The following is a 22,584-nucleotide window of genomic DNA, read 5'->3' as shown; positions in this document are numbered from 1 at the left end:
CAAACGTTGACAGCGTAACGAGGGCGGGATTTTCCCTTTGATTGGCTTACGGCTCGGTCAATGACAGCGCGTCGCTCGAGTAACGGACAGCTGCTTATCCAATGGGATGAAGACAATCGGCTGCTACTCGGGACAGGGAAGGCGGGACTGCGAATTTGATTGACATCCCAGCTCGTCCAATGACCGCAGTTGGATTGAATAACTGACAGCTGTTTATCCAATGAGATAGAGGGAATTTGCGCTCGTTTTAGACCGTGAGGGAGGGAGAGCGGTAAAGCTGCGCAGGACGCAGGAGCAGCTCCTGGTGATGGTGAAGATGGCGGATGGGGACAGTGGGAGTGAGCGCGGTGGAAGCAGTGGCGGCGGCGGCGGAGGGGGTGGAGGCAGCGGCTTTCCGCACTTCCAGCGGGATCAGGAGACCCAGGAGCTGGCCTCCAAACGCCTGGACATCCAGAACAAGCGCTTCTACTTGGACGTGAAGCAAAACTCCAAGGGCCGGTTCATCAAGATCGCGGAGGTCGGCGCCGGGGGCTCCAAAAGTCGGCTGACACTTTCCATGTCGGTCGCAGCGGAGTTTCGCGACTACCTGGGAGATTTCATAGAGCACTACGCCCAGCTGGGGCCCAGCACCCCGGAGCAAATCGCTCAGTCCTCAGGCGGCGATGACGGTGGGCCTCGACGGGCCTTGAAGAGCGAGTTTCTGGTGAGGGAAAACAGAAAATACTACCTCGACCTGAAGGAGAACCAGCGGGGGAGGTTCCTCAGGATCCGCCAGACCGTCAACCGCGGGCCTGGGTTCGGGGTCGGCGGCGGAGGAGGCGTGCCCGGCGGCGGTGGCGGTGGCGGCGGCGGCGGCGGCGGCGGCATGCAGTCCGGACAGACGATCGCCCTCCCGGCTCAGGGACTAATAGAGTTCCGCGACGCGCTGGCCAAGCTGATAGACGACTACGGCGGCGAGGACGACGAGCTGGTCGGCGGGGGCTGCGGCGGGGGCTACGGGGAGCTCCCCGAGGGCACGTCGATCACGGTGGACTCGAAGCGCTTTTTCTTCGACGTGGGCTCCAACAAGTATGGAGTGTTTCTGAGGGTGAGCGAGGTCAAACCCAGCTACAGGAACTCCATCACGATACCGTTCAAAGCCTGGAGCAAGTTTGGGGGAGCTTTCTGCCGCTACGCCGAGGAGATGAAGGAGATACAGGAGAGGCAGCGGGATAAGATGTACGAGAGGAGAGGAGGAGAAGAGTCGGAGGGCGACGAGGTTGACGATGACTGATCCAGTCAGCTGGTCTGTTGTGTTTTTGACAAGCAAGAGGCAAGAAAAAAAAAATAATAAAAAAAAAAAAAAATTGTGCATGACGAACTTTAGTGCTAAAAATATGGGGAATAAAGTTGTATGACTGAGAAACAGAAACTGTCTTAAATAAAAACAAAAAATATTCTTGTTTAAAGCAGTGTAGCTAGATGAGCTGGTTGGCTATAGCTAGCTAGCTCGCTGCAGTAGGGCCTAGTCGTCTGGAGAGATCCTTTTGGTGCAACCCGGTTTTAAATGTTATGGAGACCCCCCTTACCCATTTAAAAAAAACCCTCAAACTGTTCTTAGTGTGCTTATGAGCTCAAATGGGCGTACAGTATTACTTAAAAAATTAAAAAATTAAAAAAAAAAAAAGGTAAGAGATTATTTAGTGTGCTTGTGGTGTGTTACCATAATGGGACAGAAGACCAGAGTTGGTTAAAGAGACATGTGGACTCCATAGAAAGCCTCTTCAGGTTTGTTTTGCTAATGTATTTATCATATTTTGGATCAAATTACTGAATTAAAAGTCGTAAGTTGGACTCTTGGGTGCAGTTCAAGCCTCAGCTTGGACACTTGCAGTATATAAAGCCACATAATGTGGAACATTTCAACCAGAAAAAGGTGCTATGAAACTCTCACCACCTCCCTTAAGCATCAGCAGAGGTTTCTTATGTTCTCTTTTTAAATCCTTGTTTTCTCTTGTCAGGAACGAAAAGAAAAGAACAGAACAGAACAGGACAGGATTCAGACCTGTCATAGGGATCAACGTGCTTACTAAATTATTGGAGAGTGTGCTTACAGAGATGGTGGGGGATTGACAAAGCACACCAAGCCCTCGAGTTGGCCGTAACCTGCGCTGATTCAGAAGATACCGATGCCCTAAGACCTTGCTCTTAAGTTGCAAAGGTTAGCATGGATACTGGGTTTCATTGTGTTTAAAGGGAATGACATTGGCCTGTTTCGGAGATTTGTGTACAAAGCACTGGTCGTTCAATATCAGTCTTTGATTGATTGATTGATCGATTGATTGTCAAATTAGAAGTTTTTGAATTGAATATACTGAGTGCTTTCAGGCATTAACTGGAAACGAAACGAGATGAGATTAAACTTAAACACCTAGCAGGGGTTAAAGACTTATTTTTAAAAACGATATACAGAAATATATATATATAGAAATATATTTATATATAGGAATATAGAATCAATTATAAATGCTTCCTGAACAGGCTTATTTAAACCAATCTCAGATGCAATTATCCGGTGGGATATTTCTTACTGTTGTTTCCTTAACTTTTACTATGTTCCTTATGGACGAAAGGCCATAAGAATAGAAAATTATAGAATACAAATAGACACCGTATTTAAGATGCTTTAAATTCAGTTTAGTTTGTATCCTGTCTTTCTGCCAGCAGATGTTTTTTTTTTTTTTTTTTTTGTTTGTTTTTTTTGTCACCCCCCGAGAAAACATAAGGTTTTCCATTTTTATTACTTGTATTTCAACAGTCACACAATGTTTGACCTCCCAGAACAGCCTAGTCTCATCAGTCCGCTGCTCTTTACCATGATATATTAAAGTGCATGCCTGTTACAGTTTACAACCACCCACCCTTCTGTTCCCTTGTTTTTGTTTTACCTGTTTGGATTACTGTATGATCTATTATCATAAGTTTTATTTTTCTCAAGAGAATAAGGAGCAAGTTGTTACCTAATTTCCTAAATGTGACACTTTGTATTTGCACATTTGTCAGATCCAGTGTGTGAAATCTTCCTTGATCCTTTTTCTTTTGTTTGTTTTTGTTTTTTTTTAGTTTTAAGCCCTTGAAACAGCAAAGAGTTTGTCATACTACACACCACCGGGGAGCAATAGTAATTTTCTACTACTTTTAAACGCTGTTTTTGAGTTTTGACTTTAGTCTTTTCTGTACCGTGTCCTGTGACAAAGGCAGCTGTTCAGTCGAGATCGTTCTGCTGTACCTAATTCTCCACAGACCTTTCAACAATAAATAAAATTTCTTTGCTGAGGAAATGACTCTCATTCGAGTTGGGGGTGGGTGGAAAAGAAATAAAAGATGTGCCAATATGTTACTGGAACCTTCAGCTAATGGCTTACGTATGGCCAGCTCTTGGGTAGGGGATACTTACTGGAAGAAGAAGATGATGGTGATAATCCCACAGCCCTTTCTGGGTTGCAATCCAAGAAGATGGAATCGACCCTGGTGCTCATTGAGTCCGAAGGACGGCTAAAGATGTGTCCCAAATCTAGTACCTCCTAGTGTACACTTATTACCAAAAATAAAAAAACAACGGCAATCATTCTGCAATACCCACCTGAGAATTCTGTTACATTTGTTTTTCATCAAGTCCTAACAGGAAGTCTACGTCACATTAATGTTTTTTTACTGCAGAATTGTTCACAGCTCAGCTCTTATCATGATGGGCTCCATGAGAGCTGTTAGAGCGCCGGGCTATCGATAACAGGGTTGTACGTTCGATTCCTGGGCTTGGCAAGCTGCCACTGTTGGGCCCTTGAGCAAGGCCCTTTACCCTCTCTGCTCCCCGGGCGCTGGAGTTGGCTGCCCACCGCTCTGGGTGTGTGTGTACTCACTGCCCCTAGTTCACTAGTGTGTGTGTTCACTACCACAGATGGGTTAAATGCAGAGGACACATTTGTGTGTGTGTATACTGTAGAGTGACAAATACGTGCACCTTTACCTTTTACTGAACAGATCCCACTTAAGAAAAAGTGCTGAATGTTAATCCTCATAAAACTGTTTTTGTGAGCATGGAACCTTTCAAGCAGACTGTACAGCACACTCTTAAGAGTAAAGGTGCTTCAAAGGGTTCTTTATGCAACACCATAGAAGAACCATGATTGTAATGAAGATCACCTTCACATCTCTTTTACAAACAAGCTTCTTTATGGAACCAAAAGTGGCCAAGGCATCGCAAGCACCTTAATGTGTAACAGCTGTGCTGAATGTATGAACATTCTGTAAGCATCTTATTTTTTTAATCATCAGTGTGTTGTAATAGGCTTTGATACATGACCACCCCCAAAATCTACCATTTACTACTGTAACTGGGTTAAGCTCGCTTCTGATTTTCACCTGAATATTTATATTTATAACACCTACAGTATTGAGAAGGTTGTATATAAGGTTGCTGGGACAATATGAAACTTACAAATTTAATGTTATTTTTCCACCAACTTGAACGTACATACACTATATGGGCAAAAGTATTAGGACACCCTGGTCCATTGATCATGAAATTCTGACACAATGTAAAGAACAACTGTAAGATTCACATGATCCCAAAAATGTCTGTACTCTCCAGACAAGGCTTTCTATGACTTGTTTGCATTCAGCAACAAGAGTGTTAGTGAGGTCAGGATGTTGGATGATCACCACCCCACCTCATCCACAACTCCCCAACTTCCAAATTCCAAAAGGAGCACCACCATCATTCTAGATTCTTCCACCGCTCCACAGTTCAATGCTTGGGGGTGTTTTTACCCCTCTGGCCCACATGTGACATTAGACATGGTGAGAATAGGTTAATCCCTCTTCTCCAGAGAGTCACATTGACAATACTTCCCTACATGGACTAGACAAGCTGTGTGTGTGTGCATTTGCACCTTAAAGTAGCTGAATGCATTCATTAGCAGGGGTGTCCACAAACATTTGGACATATAGTGTACATTTGATCAATTATTGTCACTATATTTTGATTTGATCACAAGACAAGTCTGGAAATAAGCTACTTTAGGAGAAATGGGGGTGCATGTAGCATTGGTCCCTTGCCTTCCCCATCATAGGACCCACCAAGCTGCCTAGTGTTTCTGATCACTGACAGCGGTTTCCTAAAAAGAGAGTAAATCAGAGGTCCTGAAAGGTGTAACTGTGATAAATGGAAATGTGATTTGAACTCCTATGTATAATTACATCACTGCACACACAGACAACTAATGCTAGCCAAGCAAAAGTGTCCACAGACATGAGCAGCATGTCGGGGACAGCAGAGCAGGTCTGCTGTATTAGTGATTGCATAACAGCCGCTGTGTTACAGTGTGTCTCTCAGCTTGTCCGGAATAGAAACCTGTACTTTTTGAGTGGTGTCATCATTTGACATCTGGAGGCTGATAGATTTACCGGGTTTGTGAGTCACCAGGAGCTGAGTATGATGCTGATGTGCAAGCAGTGTTAGTGTGTGTTAAATGTGTTGAAACAGCACGCCCGTCCAGGGCTTTCTTTGGGCCTGCTGGGGTCAAGAGTCCAGTCAGAGGAGCACTTTCAATATGCATAATGTTCATCTGCCAAAGAACAGCTGATGATGACAAGCGGTGAAGCCAGTAAACTGCATTTTGCAATCAGGCAAAAGGAAATAGTACCTAACACTTTGATCTGAGCTGTGATGATTCATAGATTGAGAGAAAATGAAAAGCATGAGGACGACAAAATAGCATTGCGCAAAAACGGCGAAAAGATTAACTGTAAAGTTCAGCTGACTGAATACGGGTGAATTCGCCGACTAATACTGAGTAAAGCCGCCTTGTGATGCCACAACAGATCCGATCATTCAAGGCATGGGCTCCACTGCGTCCTGTGGTATGTGGCACAAAGACTAACGTTAGCAGACGTGGGGTCTCCATGAATCACATCAATGAGCCATAGGTGCCCGTGACCCTGTCGTTGGCTCAGCGGTTGCCCTTTCTTGGAGCACGTTTGGTAGGTACTGACCACTGCATACCAGAAAAAAACAATACAACATTTGCCTGATGTTTTGGAGATGTTCTGATCCAGTCGTCTAGCCATTACAGTTTGTTCCTGAGTCACAGTGGCTCAGATTCCTAAGCTTGCCCATTGTTCCTGCTTTTAACACCACATCACCTTCAGGAACTGACTGTTCACTTGCTGCCTGATGTGTATATCCCATCATTTGACAGATGCTACTGTAGACATTGTAGATACTGTAGTTATGGCTGAAGACACTAACATACGAAGTCAATGTATTATGAGGTCTTATGAAGGGAAAAAACACATGTAGTGCCCAGACCGGACAACCCTACCCTGGCTCTGTAGTGCCAAGCACTGCAATTTTCAAATCCATGAAGGATTTTATGTGTTTACTTATGAACAACAAATGAACGTCTGTAGTAAATCTGACCTATTTGAAACCTTCTGAGCAAGCTCAGCCTGCTCAGTGAACAACAGCAGTTACTGTTACTGTTTCTCAAAGGGAAGGGTGAATGAACACCTGGCATTAGGCATAGTGCCAACAAGTTCATGTTTATCAGCTCCAGAGAGTTCTATTGTATTGGCAGTACTTCTCTCCAGGGACTAGACAAGCTATATGTGTGCATATGCACATCTGTGCCAGGAATGGCTGCAACTTAAAGGAGCTGAATGCATACATTTGACCTTGCCGGACTGGTCCTTGTCCAGTCTGAAAAGGACCTAGTTCAGTCTAAAATGTAAATACAGTTCATGGGGAAAAAAATAAATCGAGGAGAAATTGCTTGTTGGTTATCGGTTTTAAGAAAGAGGACAAAGGTCACAAAGACGTCACAAGATGTCCCAAGACATATGCTTGGTCACAAATGGTGCACTAGAGGTCCTGCAGTCAAAGAGATCACTGGGGCCCTCTATGTGCCTTCACTACGGCCTTCTGGAAGGACTTCAACATTGCAGACTCAGCAGCGGCCTTTCACCCAATATTTCTTGAGATACAGCTGACATCCAGTCAGGATTTACAGCTCTCTGGCCAACATGGCTGAGAAAAAGATATTTGGATGTGAGTAAAAGCATCTTTTTTATGAATTTATTTGTAATTAATCTGCATAATGTGAGTATTTGAACAAACAAGCAAAATAGGTCATTGACAAATCCAGCATGAGTCTGTTCCAAACATGTGTGGACTTTGGAGAGGGCCACAAGACTTCAACAAGGTTTCCATTACAGCTGAAAGTTCTAATAGAAGAATTAGATGTGGAGGGACCATATGTGTGTATATTACTGGGCAATATATTAGGACATCAAACAGCTTATTCTTTATCTATGTTGTTCAACCTACATAATAGAGGTCATATGCAAATAAAGATCCTTCATGTTCATATGATCTCTATACCATAGTAACTTACAGTTAACCTTGTTAAGTGTAGCTACATCAAACTAGGATAGAAACGCAAGATCATGTAGCGGATCTAAACTTCTAAACATTTCTCCCTAAAGCCCTGATTTCGCAACCCTCCACCACCCCGTCATCTCCTTAGCTCATCTAATTCCTTAAGAGAGTGGGGGGGATTGGCTCCCAACCACAAGCAAAAGCCGCCTGAACTCCAGCCCAAAGTTCTCAGTGTTCTCACCCTTCTCTTCAGTCTCCTTCCAAATCACCATATGCCATGGTCCGAACTACCAAAGCGACAACTAAACTGTTACATGTGTAGATCCAGTTTTATATACACTCACCAAGCTCTGTATTATGAACACCGGTACCCCTACTCATTCATGCACAGACCAGCAGCTTCAGGTTATGTTTACACCAACCATCAGAATGGGGGGCAAAATATAATCTCAGTAATTTTGAGCGTGGTCAGAATGGCACAGTAAAAAATACACATCCAGTGAGCAGCAGTTCTGCACACGGAAACACCTTGTTAATGAAAGAGGTCAACAGAAAATGACCAGACCGGTTGGAGCTGACAGAAAGGCGACAGTAACTCAGATAAAAGCATCTCAGATTAGCTACAACAGCAGACGACTGTGTCAAGTTCCACTTCTGTCAGACAAGACTAGAAAGCTGAGGCTGCAGTGAGAACCGGCAGTAGAAACGTAGCCTTGCCTGATGACTCTCGATATCTGCTGAGGGTAAGAATTTGGTATCAGCAGCAAGAACCCATGGATCCGTCTAGGCTACTGAAGGTGCTGTGAGGTTTCTCGGCAGATTTTGGGCCATTCATACCAGTCAATGATTGCTTGAATGCCACAGCCTATTTGAGTATTGTTGCTGACCATGTGCATCCCATCATGACCAATCCCAACATGACCAACCATGACAATTAACCTACCTTCTAATGGCTACTTCCAGCATGATGATTCGCCCTGGCAGAAAGAAAAAGTCTCAGAGAACTGGTTTCATGACAATGACCGTAGGTTCAGTGTTCTTCAGTGGCCTTCCTAGTCACTGGATCTGGACCCAATAACCATCACCTTTGGGATGTGGTAGAACAGGAGATTCGCAGCAAAAAAGGGCTCCTGATCCTGTGGAATCCATGCCATGGGTTGATGCCGTTTTGAGAACAGACGGAGGCGGTACCCAGCATTAGTATCAGTGTTCCTAATAAACTGCCTGGTAGGTATATAAGAATATTTTGCTTTTTTAAATGAATATAAGAACTAAATTATGTCACGTAACAGTTCAACATAAGATTGAGGTCCTAACTATTACCCAGCTCTGCATCACTGGAACATCCCTGTATACTGCTAATGCTAACAGAAACATTAATTCAGTGGTGAGAGACTGCATACAGCTTATTCTCTGCAGAGAAACCCAATGGCCTGTGTAATCTCCTCTACTGAGATGCTTTCACATTCAGAGGACAGTGCATAGCCACGCTCACGAAGCATCCCATATCCACTGCCGGAGAGGCTACAGGGGAGAGGACAGTTCAAGGGCGTGTAATACCGTCCTGGGCAGTGTGCCAGTGGCAGAGGAGATTATTTCACATTCTGTGGCCTCCCGCCGAGATGAGGACAAGATACGAACTGACCAGCACAGCTGTCACTTACTCGTTCATTCAGATACAGACCCAGAGGTTTGCTCTTGCACAGCGGTTTAGAGACTGTCTGATCCAGGATCAGCTTTCACCAAGCCAGTTCTAACATTACACATTAAAGGAACAGCTGTTCAACCTGATCTCTACCTGATGAATCTGCAGCATTCTACCAAATATGTGGCATTTCCACCTCAACAGTCTCATCAAAAGCTAAAACATATTCAAAATAAGCCATATTCAATAAAAAAATGTGACGGGGTGGTACATTTGATCCTAAATTGGCTGCAGTTCTTCATGTGGCCATGTTTCTGACCTTGGCCTTAATAGTGCATAAACTATTTGTTTCCCCTATGTATTTTTCCATGACAGGGTGGTTGGGTTGAGCTTGATAGACCCTGTCTAACATAAGAATGCAAAAAATAAACAACGCAGAACTGGACGTTTTTGTTCCTGGCTGCTCCAAAGAGTCAAATTATGTCACTTCCTCTTTGTGATATCATTTAAACCAACAGTACAGTATTTCTAGACAAAACAAGTTGGTGTGACGGGGTGGTAAGACAAACATAAAAGTTAATAATAATAAAAATGTATTTGGTGATACAAATGTGGGCATGTGGGAATGGCCATGTACTAATGAACAATTATTAAAATTAGTATGTTACTGTTTAAGAAATAGCCATAACATTAACACCACCTACAGGTGAAGTAAAAAACGTTGATTATCTTCATCCACAGTGGCGTCTGCCAATGAATGGATGCATTAGGCAGCAAGTGAACAGTCAGTTTTTGAAGGTGATGTGTGCTAAAAGCAGGAAAAATGGGCATATGGCCACTTTGACATGGTCCAGACTGATGGCTAGATTACTGGGGCAGAACATCTCCAAAACAACAGGCAGGTCTTGTAGTTTTTTTCTGGTATGCAGTGGTCAGTATCTACCAAAAGTGCTTTGTCTCAGGATCTCCTGCTAATGTCTTGGTACCAGACACCACAGGACACCTTCAGGGGTCTGTGTTGTGGAGTCTATGCCTCAAATGCTCATATCTTTTGTGGCTCAATATTAGTCAGGTGGTGCAAATGTTATTGCTGATCATTGCATGCCGTGATAACAAGAACACTTTTAATTAATAGCTTTGAGCTTTGGAAACACACTTTGGCATAATTTTTGGGCTTAATGCGTCTCATCAAACATTGAGGATAGAAATGGCACCTGTTTTGTAGAATGCCTCTGGATATCACTGAGCAGGTGCTGCAACTACTCTGTTGTATCCATTATTAATGTAGTCCAAGTCAATAGTTTTTCTATAAATAGTCAGTAGTAAAACGAGCTGTTACTAGCGCTATGCGCATTTATGCTGAACGTGCTCCAAGGCTCAAAAAGGCTCACAAAAAAGTGAACACTCATCACTGTAAACCTTTAGGTCACGTCAACTTATAATGATGCATTAACTGATCACAGAGTTAAGTCAGATGTCAGTTGGTCAACGATACTGAGTCAAACATCAGAAACTTTAATAAAACAAGCTGCAGCTGAAACCCATAAAATAATGTGTAAGATGTTTAGTATGTGGCTTCTCCCCCTCAATCTGTTTACTGTCATTCCCATCTGCAGGTTAGAATTCCCCCAGACCACATGACCTGCCCAGACTGGGAGGCTTTTACAGTGGATCACTAAGCCCTTGCTGGGATTTGAACTTATGATCTCCTTACACTTGATGAGCAACAGTGAAAGCACTGTGAGAATTAGAGTTGTGAAAGTCCACTACATCAAAACACAGTTCAATCTCCAACTTTCTTGAACACAGAAATCTGCAGTTTTTCACAGCTCTGGGGTGGCACAACTGTCTAACTGCCTGCCTGTCAAGAGACAGGAGATCATAAGTTCAAACCTTGGCAACATCTCAGCCTCAGGAGTCTTAGATTAGGAAGGCCTCCCTTGTGTGTTAGAAGTGGTTCTAGCCTGCAGATGGGAATTAACAAATTAAGGTGAAAGAGCCACAGACCAAACATCTTATAGAGTATTTAATCAGTTTTAGCTGCAGCTGAAACATTTATTATCATTAATTATTAATTTTGAGGCTCAAATATATCTTCGTTGATCAAACCGAGATACAGGAGTAAGAATTGCGAGTTATGAGAATGGGAGTACCTCTCAGCATCCGTGAAAGGAAAGAAAGGTCTAGTGACATGAACTACTCGTTTCTGGGAAGCTGTTCCGTTTGGTGGAGCGAGTGAAAGAGCAGAGAGGTTTCCCTGCTGAGTCGTTTGTGTGTACCCCCCCCCATTACAGCACATATAAATCTAAAGCTACCCATGGCAACAAGGTCACCAATCCACACTCTGTAGAGAGCAAGAGAGAGAGAGAGAGACATAAAAATAGACAAAGTGAGACAGAGAGGACAAGCAAAATAAGGGGGAGTGAGAGAGAAAAAGAGGCAAAGAGAGGGGAAGAGAGGGATAGTGCAAAAGTAGGAGAGGCGAGGCAGACAGAAAATGGAGAGTGTAAGAGGGAGCAGGAGAGAGAGATAAAGAGAAACAGACGAAGTGAGAGAGCGAGGCAGAGAGAGAGGGATAGAGATAGAGCAGAAGAGGGAGGCATATGAGAGAGAGAGGAAAATGGAGAGGGAATGGGGGTGAGAGGATACAGAAAAATACAGGACTGAATAATAGAGCAACTGAAAACATGAAGACAAGCGTAGTAATGGTGAGCAGAGAACTCAAAAGAGAGACATGCAGGTAAGAAAGAAAGAAAGAAAGAAAGAAAGAAAGAAAGAAAGAGAGAGAGAGAGAGAGAGAAATAAAAAGGATGAAGGATGTTGCGAGCAGAAGCAGGGGGCGCCAGAGGGGGATTTTGCAGGCAGAATGGTTTGACTCACAGCAGAAAAGAGAGAGAGAGGGAGACCTCTGTGTGTGCTGGGTTTCCAGTGCTATATTTAGCCTCAGTGTTGCCATGTTGCTATAGGAAGCTAAAGATATGCCCATGTGTTCATACACACACACACTGCTTACACACACACACACCATTTTTCCTGTATTGAATATGTGGAGGAAAAAGATAACCCCCTCTGCTGGAAGTATTCCTAGTAACAGAAGTACACACACAGACACACACAGACACACACAGACACACACAGACACACACAGACACACACTTTGTAAAAGACAATGAGTCAGTGCTGTAAATGACATTTATTTTACTACATACACATAGAAGGCACTAGAAATTGTGAAACTACATATTCAACTACAAAATATGACATAAAACAGAAATACACAAGCATATTGTTCAAGTTAGAGTATCTGGTGACCTTTTGACCTTTGGGCCTTACTACAGGCCTGTCAGTCGACTCAGATTAATTGGATTAATATTCAAACCCAATATAATATTTATCTAAACACATTTAGAGGCTTACAATTTAATACATAGAGATACTTAAAGTAATGAGCATAGATAAATTAGCTGGCAAGAGGATGATCAGGCTGTAAATTCCTGCGGGGTGTGTGACAGGATTCATAGATTGAGAAGAGGTGGTACAGTGCAGTAAAGGTCTCATTGGATGTGTGGAAAAGGGAGCAAAGCAGATGTTAATGTTTGACAAAAAGGAGTGATTGCATTTGATTGTGCCGAACATTCATTCACAAGCTGTGAAACCTGACCACAGTCCCCGTCTGTCCGATTTGTTTTTCGGCCACAAACTTAACGAGAATTTCCGGCAGACGGGGACTCCTGCCACTGCTGGTAGACCCATATGACCATACACTTTGCCCCCCCTCCCCCATCAACATCCCTTTTTCCACACATCCAACGAGACATTGACTGCACTGTCCCACCTCTACTCAATCTGTGAATCCCATTACACATCCTACAGGTATTTATAACCCTTGTGCAACAGCATCTGCAGGACCCTGAAGTTACTACCACCTTAAAACACACAAGGTTTTGTGTCAGCTTAGCTACTATGTCTAGAAAATGTAGGTCCAGAAAGTAAACATCCTGGACAGCTGAAACTAAATCTTGGGGTGGATTTTTTACTTTTCTATGCTGCTGTAATAATTCATTAAACATATATTTTGACCATCAAGATTGCAAAGCAAATAAAACACTGCTGTAAAATAACAACAAAGTTATGTAATATTCAGTTACACAATTCAGACAAAGCCTGGGCTTGGTCACTGTAAAGGTAACAAGTCTTTAAAGCACCTCAGTGAAAGCCAGTCAGGCCAGCCAAGACAAAGTGATTTGACTGCCTGGAGACGATGCCTCGGCGGCAGTTTAAAAAGAGGCGGTGGCTGGTTGCACATGTGTCAGAGGAAGCATGTGTCAGTCCTCACCCTGCCAGTGGCGGGAGCATTACATGTGATTGGGAGAAAACTAACAAGTGGGTTGGGTAAATGACTAACCTTGGGGAGGGAAATGTTGGTTCAGTAATTCAAGAGTCTTCAGTAAATGTATTATTTAATGCCATGTCTAAAGGGGTCCAAGCACTGAGCTGCTGCACACAAACTCACATTATGTATTTGTCTCAATTGAAACAGTCCATAGGTATAAAAATTGGTCAATAAGCTGTACTACCTCCCACTACTCATGTAGTGCTCAAGGGCATTTAAGCCCCTACCTCCTACGCTGTGAGGCCTACAAACATTATTATCCATTATGCAAGATTAATCACAGAAAAACAAAATACAACTCCAACTAGGAATCATACTTTTTCGAAGTAGTACTAAGCTGGTCATACAATCCTCATAAAACGGGAGACAGAATTTTCTTAAGAGCCTTAACCTCAATAATGTTATTCAACTATCAACCAACCAGGTTTCAGCAAGTATTTAACGGGGTAAATATTCTCAATTCAAATCCACAATGATTTGTATGTCTATGTTGGGACACATAATTACACTATGAATTTTCAAAAGAATTGGGCACTAGGGGAGCCACACATTTTAAGCAAGTAGATCTAAAGGTGCACATGAAACTGAATCCAGATTATACCTAATCCCTTTGGAATTACAAGTGCTATCATGTTAAAATGTAAATGCATGCGCAATTTGACCCAGATTCTCATTAAATACATTAATTACACTAGAGCCTCATTTTGTATAGTCAGTGTTTGTCAATCAAGATTATACAGGCTGTCTGAACACAATATAATACATGTGTCAGCAATGGGTGCATCTTAAAGTACTAATTAGCAGACTCCTCTAAATGAAGACCCATATCTGGTCTATATGCTGGCAGGTTATTCTAAACGTGTAGTTTAGACAATGCTGTTACATGGTTACATGTAAAGATGTGCTAACTGCTTTCACAAGGCTGGGTTGGAAACCTCAAAGTGCTGTGCTGATTAGCAACAAATGACTCAATGAATCAGAAGGCTAAATTGCTGCACATTGGTCTACTGGTTCGTCGACGTCTTGGAAGCAGCTTACGCGTCCTCACATTGCACATTTTCGTGTCATTTTTAAATTTGAAGAGAGTTTCTGGTGAGGTACTGAGAGTGAAGGCATTGTCTGAGATAGACAGGTACTTGCTGGGTTCTGCCACAGAGCTCAGGCTTCTCCATTCTTCTGAATTACTTGAGTTCCACTTAAACAGGAACTTGGTGTCGATCTGATTTTTGATGGGTTCCTTCAGTGGTACAACCTTTTAAGATGGAAAAAAAGCATTTTAAATGTTTATAAAATGTAATGATCATTATTATGGTAGCTTTATTGTTATTGATACAGAGATCTTCATTACCTGAATGTTGGATTCTTCTTGGTTCACTGCAGCAAAGTACTTCTTATTATTCAGTTCAAAGCAGAAGGACAAGTACACATGGTTTTGTTCCAAATTCCACATCCACAAACTCACTGAGAAAAATGACAAAACAAATTCAATTACTCATGTGCTATAACTATGTGCCATGCATGTCAGATTTCCTGGGTTTGCTACTGCTTAAACTGTACGGACACTTCCATCAGCAAGTTTTCATCCTTTGAGCTCCTGGATACTGTCCTTAAAATCCAGAGACATTTACTATGTTCTCACTCTGAGAAAACATCACATTAGCTGGATTCCCTACAGAGACTACTAAGAGACCTCAAGCAGAAATCAGGCACCTAGCCATGCAGCCTTGGCAATATTACATAGATGGAAGAAGGCAGTTTGAACTATGTAATAGATGTGTCCATCAAGCGAGAGGACAGAGTCAAAAACAACCCCTAGGTTTTTAAACAGTGCTGCTGGGTGTGACTGAGACTCAGACATCTAGATTTAGAGAAGTATTGCCATTTTTGCATTGATCAATATTAGGATCCAAAAGTAAGACCTTTGTCTTTTCTGAATTTGAGATATTAAGTCTGTTTTTTTATTTAAACAAAGTCTCATTTGATTTATCTCATAGTAAGTAAAGCAGGGTGTCATCAGCATAGCAATGGAACCTGTGATGCTTAAAGACTGACCTATTTTTGACCAAGATTGACACTGTAATTTACTTTTGTGTAATAAAAGAGTATTTATTATTTAAATATTATTTAAATGGCGATGAGTGAGATAGGATCTAAACTAGTGAGGGCAGATCCTTACATTCCTCCAGTATTCTGTCTATCGAGCAGGATGTGCATGCATACATACAAGGGTATGGGAATGTTCAGAATTAGCCCAATCACATCTAAACTCATGTCAGTACACAGCTGCCACCATCTGATGTGATTCAGATTAACCCTATATAAAGTTCAGCTGTTCTAATTCAGCTAAGAGTGTCTACTAAATGCCTTACATGTAAATGTAGTACATTTTCTCAGCTGCGTTTTACAGCAAAAGCCATTGTCCACAAAGTGAGCTGATTGCTGAAAGGTATCAACATTTAACTGGATATACCATGCAACACAGTGAGAACCGCCATCAGGATGTGGTACAGCAGTTGTCAAATTGATGAAGTCAAGAAAATGTATCTGAGAGGCTGCCAGGAGGCCTACAGCAACATTCAAGGAGCTGCAGGAATGCTTGGCAAGCACTGGTTGTGTAGTGCAGGGACAATCTCCAGAATTGTTTGAGTGTCTGGCTGTGGGGTCGGGTGGGAAGACTAACAAGCCTTTTCTAACAAAGAAAAACACCCAGGTCCGGCTATGTGTTACAAAACGAGCATCCAAGACTGTCAAATGTATGTTATGCTCTGATGAGACCAAGGTTGAACTTTTTAGCTTTTAGATATGCTTGATGTAAAGGCAACATTTTGCATCACCAAAAAGATTAAATTAAAAAAATAAAATAAAAAATAGAAGCTGAAAAGGAATTTTACCTTTCAGCACAACAATGACCCAAAGCATTCCTCCAAATCAAAAATTAATGGCTTTGCCAGAAGATCAAAATTTTACAAATGGCCTAGCCAGAGCAGTAAATCTGTGGGTAGACCTGAAGAGGCTGTACGCAGGAGATGCCCACGCATTTCTGACTTATCTGGAGTGCTAGGAACAAGGAAGAGTTGTGCAAGATGTGTCATATTGATAAACTCCTACTCAAAAAGACTGAATACTGTCATAAAGCCACAAAGGGTGCATATTTATGAATTAAGGGTGCAACAATATGATTGTAGTTTTTATGTGGTTTTTTTTATTTTCCCTCCCCTAAAAAATTTCAGTTTGGTTGTTAATGAAACTACAGATTCTGGGTCACACTGAATGTGGGAACACATCTCAAATGATTAATCTTGGTCTGAGTGTTAACATAACAAATCTGACAAAGACTTTATATCCCTTGTATATAAAAAAAAAAAATGCCTGATAATGCATAATGATTTTTTTTTTTACTTAAAAAAATGTTTGCCATTATATTAGTTCACTTAGATTTTTTTCCTCCATGATGTGATTGGTTCACATACATTTTTAAAATCATTTACATTACAATTTGTTTCATTTCCAATAGAACCGCCTGTAAATTTAGCTTATCAGATTTTATAGCTAAGAACAGTTTGGCACATCCTGCTGGCAAAAGGACATTAACACCTATTATTGTGCTATCTTCCATCGACCCGAGGAGGACTGTTTCCTCTCAAGGAAGGTTCCTTTCTTTCTCTCGAACCCACCTTTTTGCTCAAGCTTTCAGATAATCCAGCAGTGTACTTTACTGTTTTCCTTGCAGATGTAGCCTGTTTCCATACTAACACAGCTGTCTACTCGCTGCTGATGCGAGTCCATTTGTGGTTGGGTACTGATGCCTATGCTTTGGATCAGCCTGTTCTGCTGTCACTGTGATGTATTGAGATGCCCTGTTCCAACTGCTCTGTCCTGGCACTGCCAGACCTGGCTCTCCACTAAGGACCCGGATCTCTGTAAAGCTGCTTTGCGATAACATTCCTTGTGAAAAGCCTATATTAATAAATTAAAATTGAACTGAACTGAATATTATTCACTTTTACTTTCAACAAGGTTTTGCTTTTTGGCTTTTCTTTTTTCACTTGGCTGTTCCTGAAGCACTGCATTGCTGCAGAAAACAAGCAGTGTGTAGCACCTGATCACAGACATAGCAACTCTATCTACACAGAGCCAGAAAACTGATCTCCTTACCTTTATGGACAGTTCCATGTGACTGTTTAACCACCATTCTGAGGCTTCTTGAGCGTCTCCTACTGAATTCTATCTTTGCACACTTTCCAGTTTCGGTTTCCAGTTGGCCCTCAATTGGGTCACACAGAGGCACAGGAGCCATGCTTCCAGTGGGCTAGAAAATCAGACCACTAATGGTTAACTTTGCTGTTGCTCTCACATCTCACTTTGGAGGTTTAACCTTTTATTGTCCTTTTAACTGAAAAACAAGTATTCTGGACATATTCTGGATCTTCAGATGACAATCTTTAGACCTGCAGGTGTCCTAAACTGCAGGTCTAAAGGGATTTCAGCACTTTAAGAGAAAAACACAATGTAGATCTATTAAGAGTCACTGCACAGAATAAGGCACTGGCTCAGAGTTCGCACTGGAAGGCACCACAGGTCAGGTTCATTAGCTACTTACAATGTTTGTAGCAAACGTGGATGAAGGTCTGCAGTGGAAATGTGCTCCCTCAAGAATTTCAGGCTGCTTGTCGTCGCAGTAAAACCACACAAACGCAGTTTCTCAGGCGAAAACGCTTCTCTCGACCCACACTGCAGCTCTGTAGAGCTCTGTTAGCTGTGGCTCAGCAGCCTTCCCATTTTATGCTCCTGCAAAGGGGTGGGCACGAAGGAAACGAAGGGAAAAAAAATTTCCTTTAAGCGCTTTATTGAGCAATTCACTAAATACTGAAATCCAAAACTTCCCTCATAGACTGAAACCTGTGCAGGAAAAAAAATATTTAAAAACTATTAGACTAACTCAACTATAATCAGTTGGCTGCCATGGCTGAAAATGATGCCCAATGCCCAGCAAACGTCAGGCCAATGTTCAAATCAAGCACCTGGCAGCTGTTTAGAGTCCATTTAACTCTTTATATCCAAGTGTATCTTTATCTGTACGTTTTGAGACCTCTGCAATATATAATGTGATAATTAAAAATAAATATCTCAAATGAATGTGAGACAATTTCGATGTTAAAACCATAGTATTTAATACATCATCATTTTTATAGTTATTAAAAAATAAAAACTCGGTTTTCTGGCGCCCCCTGGTGGATTATATGTGCACTGCAGGCGCCAGAAAATTAGAAGAATTTACTTGACTAAAATCTTAAAGGCAACTCAAGAGTATAAGGGGTTAAACAATATTGTGTTCTATATGTTTTAGTTTGTTTAAAAATCTTGCTTTTAGTTTTAGAATTGTAGAGAAAAATAAACTGATGTTATTTCATTTCTATCTTAAAAAATTGTCATTTATTGTCATATAAAAGGTCATATAAACTCCTAGTTTTTAAGAATTTGAATTTTCTGGCATCTATTTGTATATATAGCCGCTTTTAAAGGGCTAAAAACTGTTCTAAGGCGGTCAAATAACAATAAAATTACAAGCATGGCTTCCATTTTCTGTATGTGTTATTATGGTTGAAATTTACAGTTAAAGATGTGTCTAAATGTGTTTTAAGGCTGGATCAACACTGAAATCAGGTTCACAGCTGCCACTTAATTCATATTTTGATTAAAAATACGAGTCATCTTAAAGTCATGTTTTTGGGTTTAAAAAGGCACTGAAAATGTATAGAAAATTAAGTCATTTATGATGCCATGAGTTCAAACCAAACAGCATAATGTCACTGACTGGGAACATTTTTTCACCATGAATCAGAGACATTACAATCCAACTCACCCCTGTTGCACTAACCTAAATTTAGGTGTAGGTGTGTGTCACATGATACCGCCATAAGCATGCCAGCACTTGCTTCTACAGTAGTCACACGTCCTGTGCACAGATTGACAGCATTAGATATACATGTAGGCCTGCATGTACGTAGTTAGGGCAGGTGTGATGTGCAAAAAGGCGGGGCTTACTTGCATGTACATGCAACCAGCAACCATGGATCAGACTGAGCGTCAGTCAATTGCACAGTACCAAACATAACCCGGGGCAATTAGAGGAGGAAGCTGAAGTACCCGGAAAAAACCTGTGCAGACAGACGTTTCTGACATGGACAGTGACTGGCGCAGGGATTGAACTCCCAACCCCAGGCCCCTGGAGCTGTGTGACAGTGCCACCCACCTTAATTTGTTGTTTTTGAGATGAGTTTACTTTCTCAAATATGCATATCTATCCCTGAGTTTACTACTCATTTATGCATATCTATGCAATCATGCAGATACAGACCAGCCGCTGCAGGTAATGTTTCCATCAGAATGGGGGGAAAATGTGATCTCAGTGATTTTGAGCATGATTGGTGGTGCTGCTGGAATTTTTAAACATCCCAGGGTCACTTCTGGACTGAGAATAGGACACAAACTGCAGCAAACAGACATATATAAAGTACTAGAGACCCAGACTTGAGTAAAAGTACAAGTGCTCTATCAAAAAGTGACTTAAATAGACGTGTTCTTTAAGCTCCAGACTTCAGTGGAAGTACTAAAGTATTCAACATGTTTGTACTTAAGTATCGCAAGTAGTTTATTCTACAATGTACTACTTAAGTACTGAAGTAAAAGTACAGTACTGTGTTTTGTAGTTCTTACAGTCAGTCAAAAGTTTGAGTATCAGTGTTTATTTTTTTTCAGATGCTCAGACTTAAGGACTGTCACAGTTCCTCTGGCTGTAGTTGAATGACAGGACTGTAGAAGACAGACTTCATGAACATGAGTTATCAGTTCTGAACAGAACTGACAAATACAAGAGTTTCATCTGTAGAACCAGTGAGGAGAGCAGCTTACACCCCTGAGCGACAGTTCTACAGACAGAAATGAGATGAGAGATGTCAAAGGAGAATGGAAAAAGGCAGCGGTCAGGTGTGGTGGACGGGCTACAATAGCTGAGGCCACAGTAAACAGAGACGCACCCAGACACACTCTCTGTAAACTCAACTACAGCTGAAAGAGCCATGGCTCAGGCCATTTGGACACATACAAGTATTTATTATGTATAAAAGTGATTAGTGCCACAATCACTGGAAGTTTAAGGTGGTGAAGATGGTGTTTCTTCTGGTGGCTCTTCCATCTCGGAATAAATAACAGAGCTCTAGTGTTAGTGTTCTCACTACAGCAGCAGAGTGAGAGGAAGAACGGCAGCATGCTCGCTCACGACTGTTCTGCTCAATGTTGAGGCGGCTTCATCAAACCTGGTGACAGTGCCATCAACCGCTCTGGCCGTAATAATGTGGGTTTGAAATGATTCGTACCATTTTTAGGATTGTAACAAGTAACAAAACAGCACATAAACAATGTAACAGAGTAGATGTATTCATCCAAAATATGTAGTGCAGTAAAAGTAAAAAATAATACTCCAGTAGATACAGATACAGTAGTTTTTTAAATGATGTAGTTCTACTATAGAACTCAGCCAAGACTATCTGCTTCTTTAATTCCCCCCTTGGAGCTTGTACAGAGATGATGAAATATGTCCGCTTGTCAAAATCCTGCCAAGAGCTTTCAACGTACCAAAGCAGTTACACAGCGAAAGTACAATAGTTTGCAGTGTGTTTGAGCAATTTCATAACTGCACCTAGATTTCAAATGAGCCCCACCAGAGTACATTTGGAAGCTTAGTTTAATCGAGATTTTTCTTAAAATGACAGTTTTATAGTGTTTAATATCTTATAATCCAGTATGACTCTCCTTCATCTTCCAGCTCCTTTACAGCACTACAGTCTTGCTTCCTGTGTGTGTGTGTGTGTGTGTAGTGGTACACACTCTGGACTGATATATGTAGTTGTTGGTCTACTGGTGTGTAATATCTGGTTTATAGTGGGTGCTGTGTGTGTGTTAGCATTAGCGTTTGTCTCCACTTGGTTCTGAATGGGTTGTTCAGTGCTAGTTTATAAACAAAGAAAGGCGAGCACCGGTTCTCCCGCTGGTAAAACAGAGCTTTACAGTGAGTTTTTTTTTGTTTGTTTGGTTTTTTTTAATAAAAGGTTAGATATTATGGTTTGTTTTTATGTTCCACTGTAAAATAGCTCCACACGGCAGACGCTCAACTCTTTTATTTACCTTCTGAGACTCCAGTAGAGAACAGACACAGCATTTTAGTACTTATGTACTGTAGTGACGTAGTTCTACTATGTATCTCTGGCAGCAACAGATGAGCTTCTGTCTCTGACTTTACATCTACAAGGTGGACCAATTAGGCAGGAGTGGACAGTGAGTGGACACAGTGTTTAAACACTCCAGCATTTTCAGCACAGCAGTGTTTACTCAGAGTTACTCAGAATTGTGCAATAAAGAAAACAGTCCCAGTGAGCGACAGTTTTACAGTTCTAGACAGAAATGAGATGAGAGATGTCAAAGAAGAATGGAAAAATGCAAGCGGTCAGGTGTGGTGGACGGGCTACAATAGCAGAAAACCACGTCAGTTTCCGTTTCTGACCAAAATAAAAAACTGAGGCCACAGTAAACAGAGACGCACCCAACCTGCCTTGTGTCAACAGTCAGGCTGGTGGAAGTGGTAGTAGTAGTGTAAGGCAATGTTTTCTTGACACATTAACACCGGTCATCGCTTGAATGCCACAGCCTACTCCAGTACTGTTGCTGATCAGTACTTGTGCATTACTTCATGTCTATAACTTGCTCATACCCAGCATCTATTTTCTGCATGATTGTGCACCACGTCACGAAGCCAAAGCAGTCTCAAACAGGTTTCAGTGGCCAATGAGTGTAGGTGGATTTATTAAAAATGACCGGATGTTCTGTGTATAACTGCTGTCTGAGCGCATGGAGGAATTTAAAGGGGCAGGAAATGCCTCAGCCAAGAATATCTGCTTCTTTAATTTCCCCCTTGGAGCTTGTACAAAGATGATGAAATATGTCCGCTTGTCAAAATCCGGCCAGAAGATTTCCACGTACCAAAGCAGTTACACAGTGAAAGTACAATAGTTTGCGGTGTGTTTGGGTAGTTTTGACGTCTTTGGATTTCAAACTGCACTTAGATTTCAAATG

The 22,584-nt window shown here is 41.8% G+C and overlaps 1 protein-coding gene and 1 long non-coding RNA gene across 2 annotated transcripts; one reads left to right on the top strand and one right to left on the bottom strand.

Annotated features, from left to right (window-relative positions):
- Positions 1-268: 268 nt before the first annotated feature.
- purba (purine-rich element binding protein Ba) lies at positions 269-3,320 on the top strand. Its single transcript, XM_072664540.1, has 2 exons — positions 269-1,312; positions 2,001-3,320. Exon 1 carries the CDS (start codon positions 308-310, stop codon positions 1,271-1,273), a length of 966 nt encoding a protein of 321 aa, XP_072520641.1. The 5' UTR covers positions 269-307; the 3' UTR covers positions 1,274-1,312; positions 2,001-3,320.
- An 8,920-nt stretch (positions 3,321-12,240) lies between these two features.
- On the bottom strand, positions 12,241-18,272 carry LOC140541901 (uncharacterized). The gene is made up of 4 exons (XR_011977964.1): positions 18,056-18,272; positions 17,611-17,764; positions 14,804-14,916; positions 12,241-14,707 (listed from the first exon to the last, which is right to left on the bottom strand). It is a non-coding gene; the product is annotated as an uncharacterized lncRNA (long non-coding RNA).
- Between the last annotated feature and the right edge of the window lie 4,312 nt (positions 18,273-22,584).

Source organism: Salminus brasiliensis, chromosome 20 (genome assembly GCF_030463535.1).
Source record: "Salminus brasiliensis chromosome 20, fSalBra1.hap2, whole genome shotgun sequence".
In the NCBI taxonomy this organism is placed as follows: Eukaryota; Metazoa; Chordata; class Actinopteri; order Characiformes; family Bryconidae; genus Salminus; species Salminus brasiliensis.
Note: the sequence above shows the minus strand (reverse complement) of the source record. Positions and strands in the feature narration are given on the sequence as shown.

Excerpts from the sequence above, each read along its gene's own strand:
- purba (XM_072664540.1), top strand. The coding sequence starts at position 308 with ATGGTGAAGATGGCGGATGGGGACAGTGGGAGTGAGCGCGGTGGAAGC.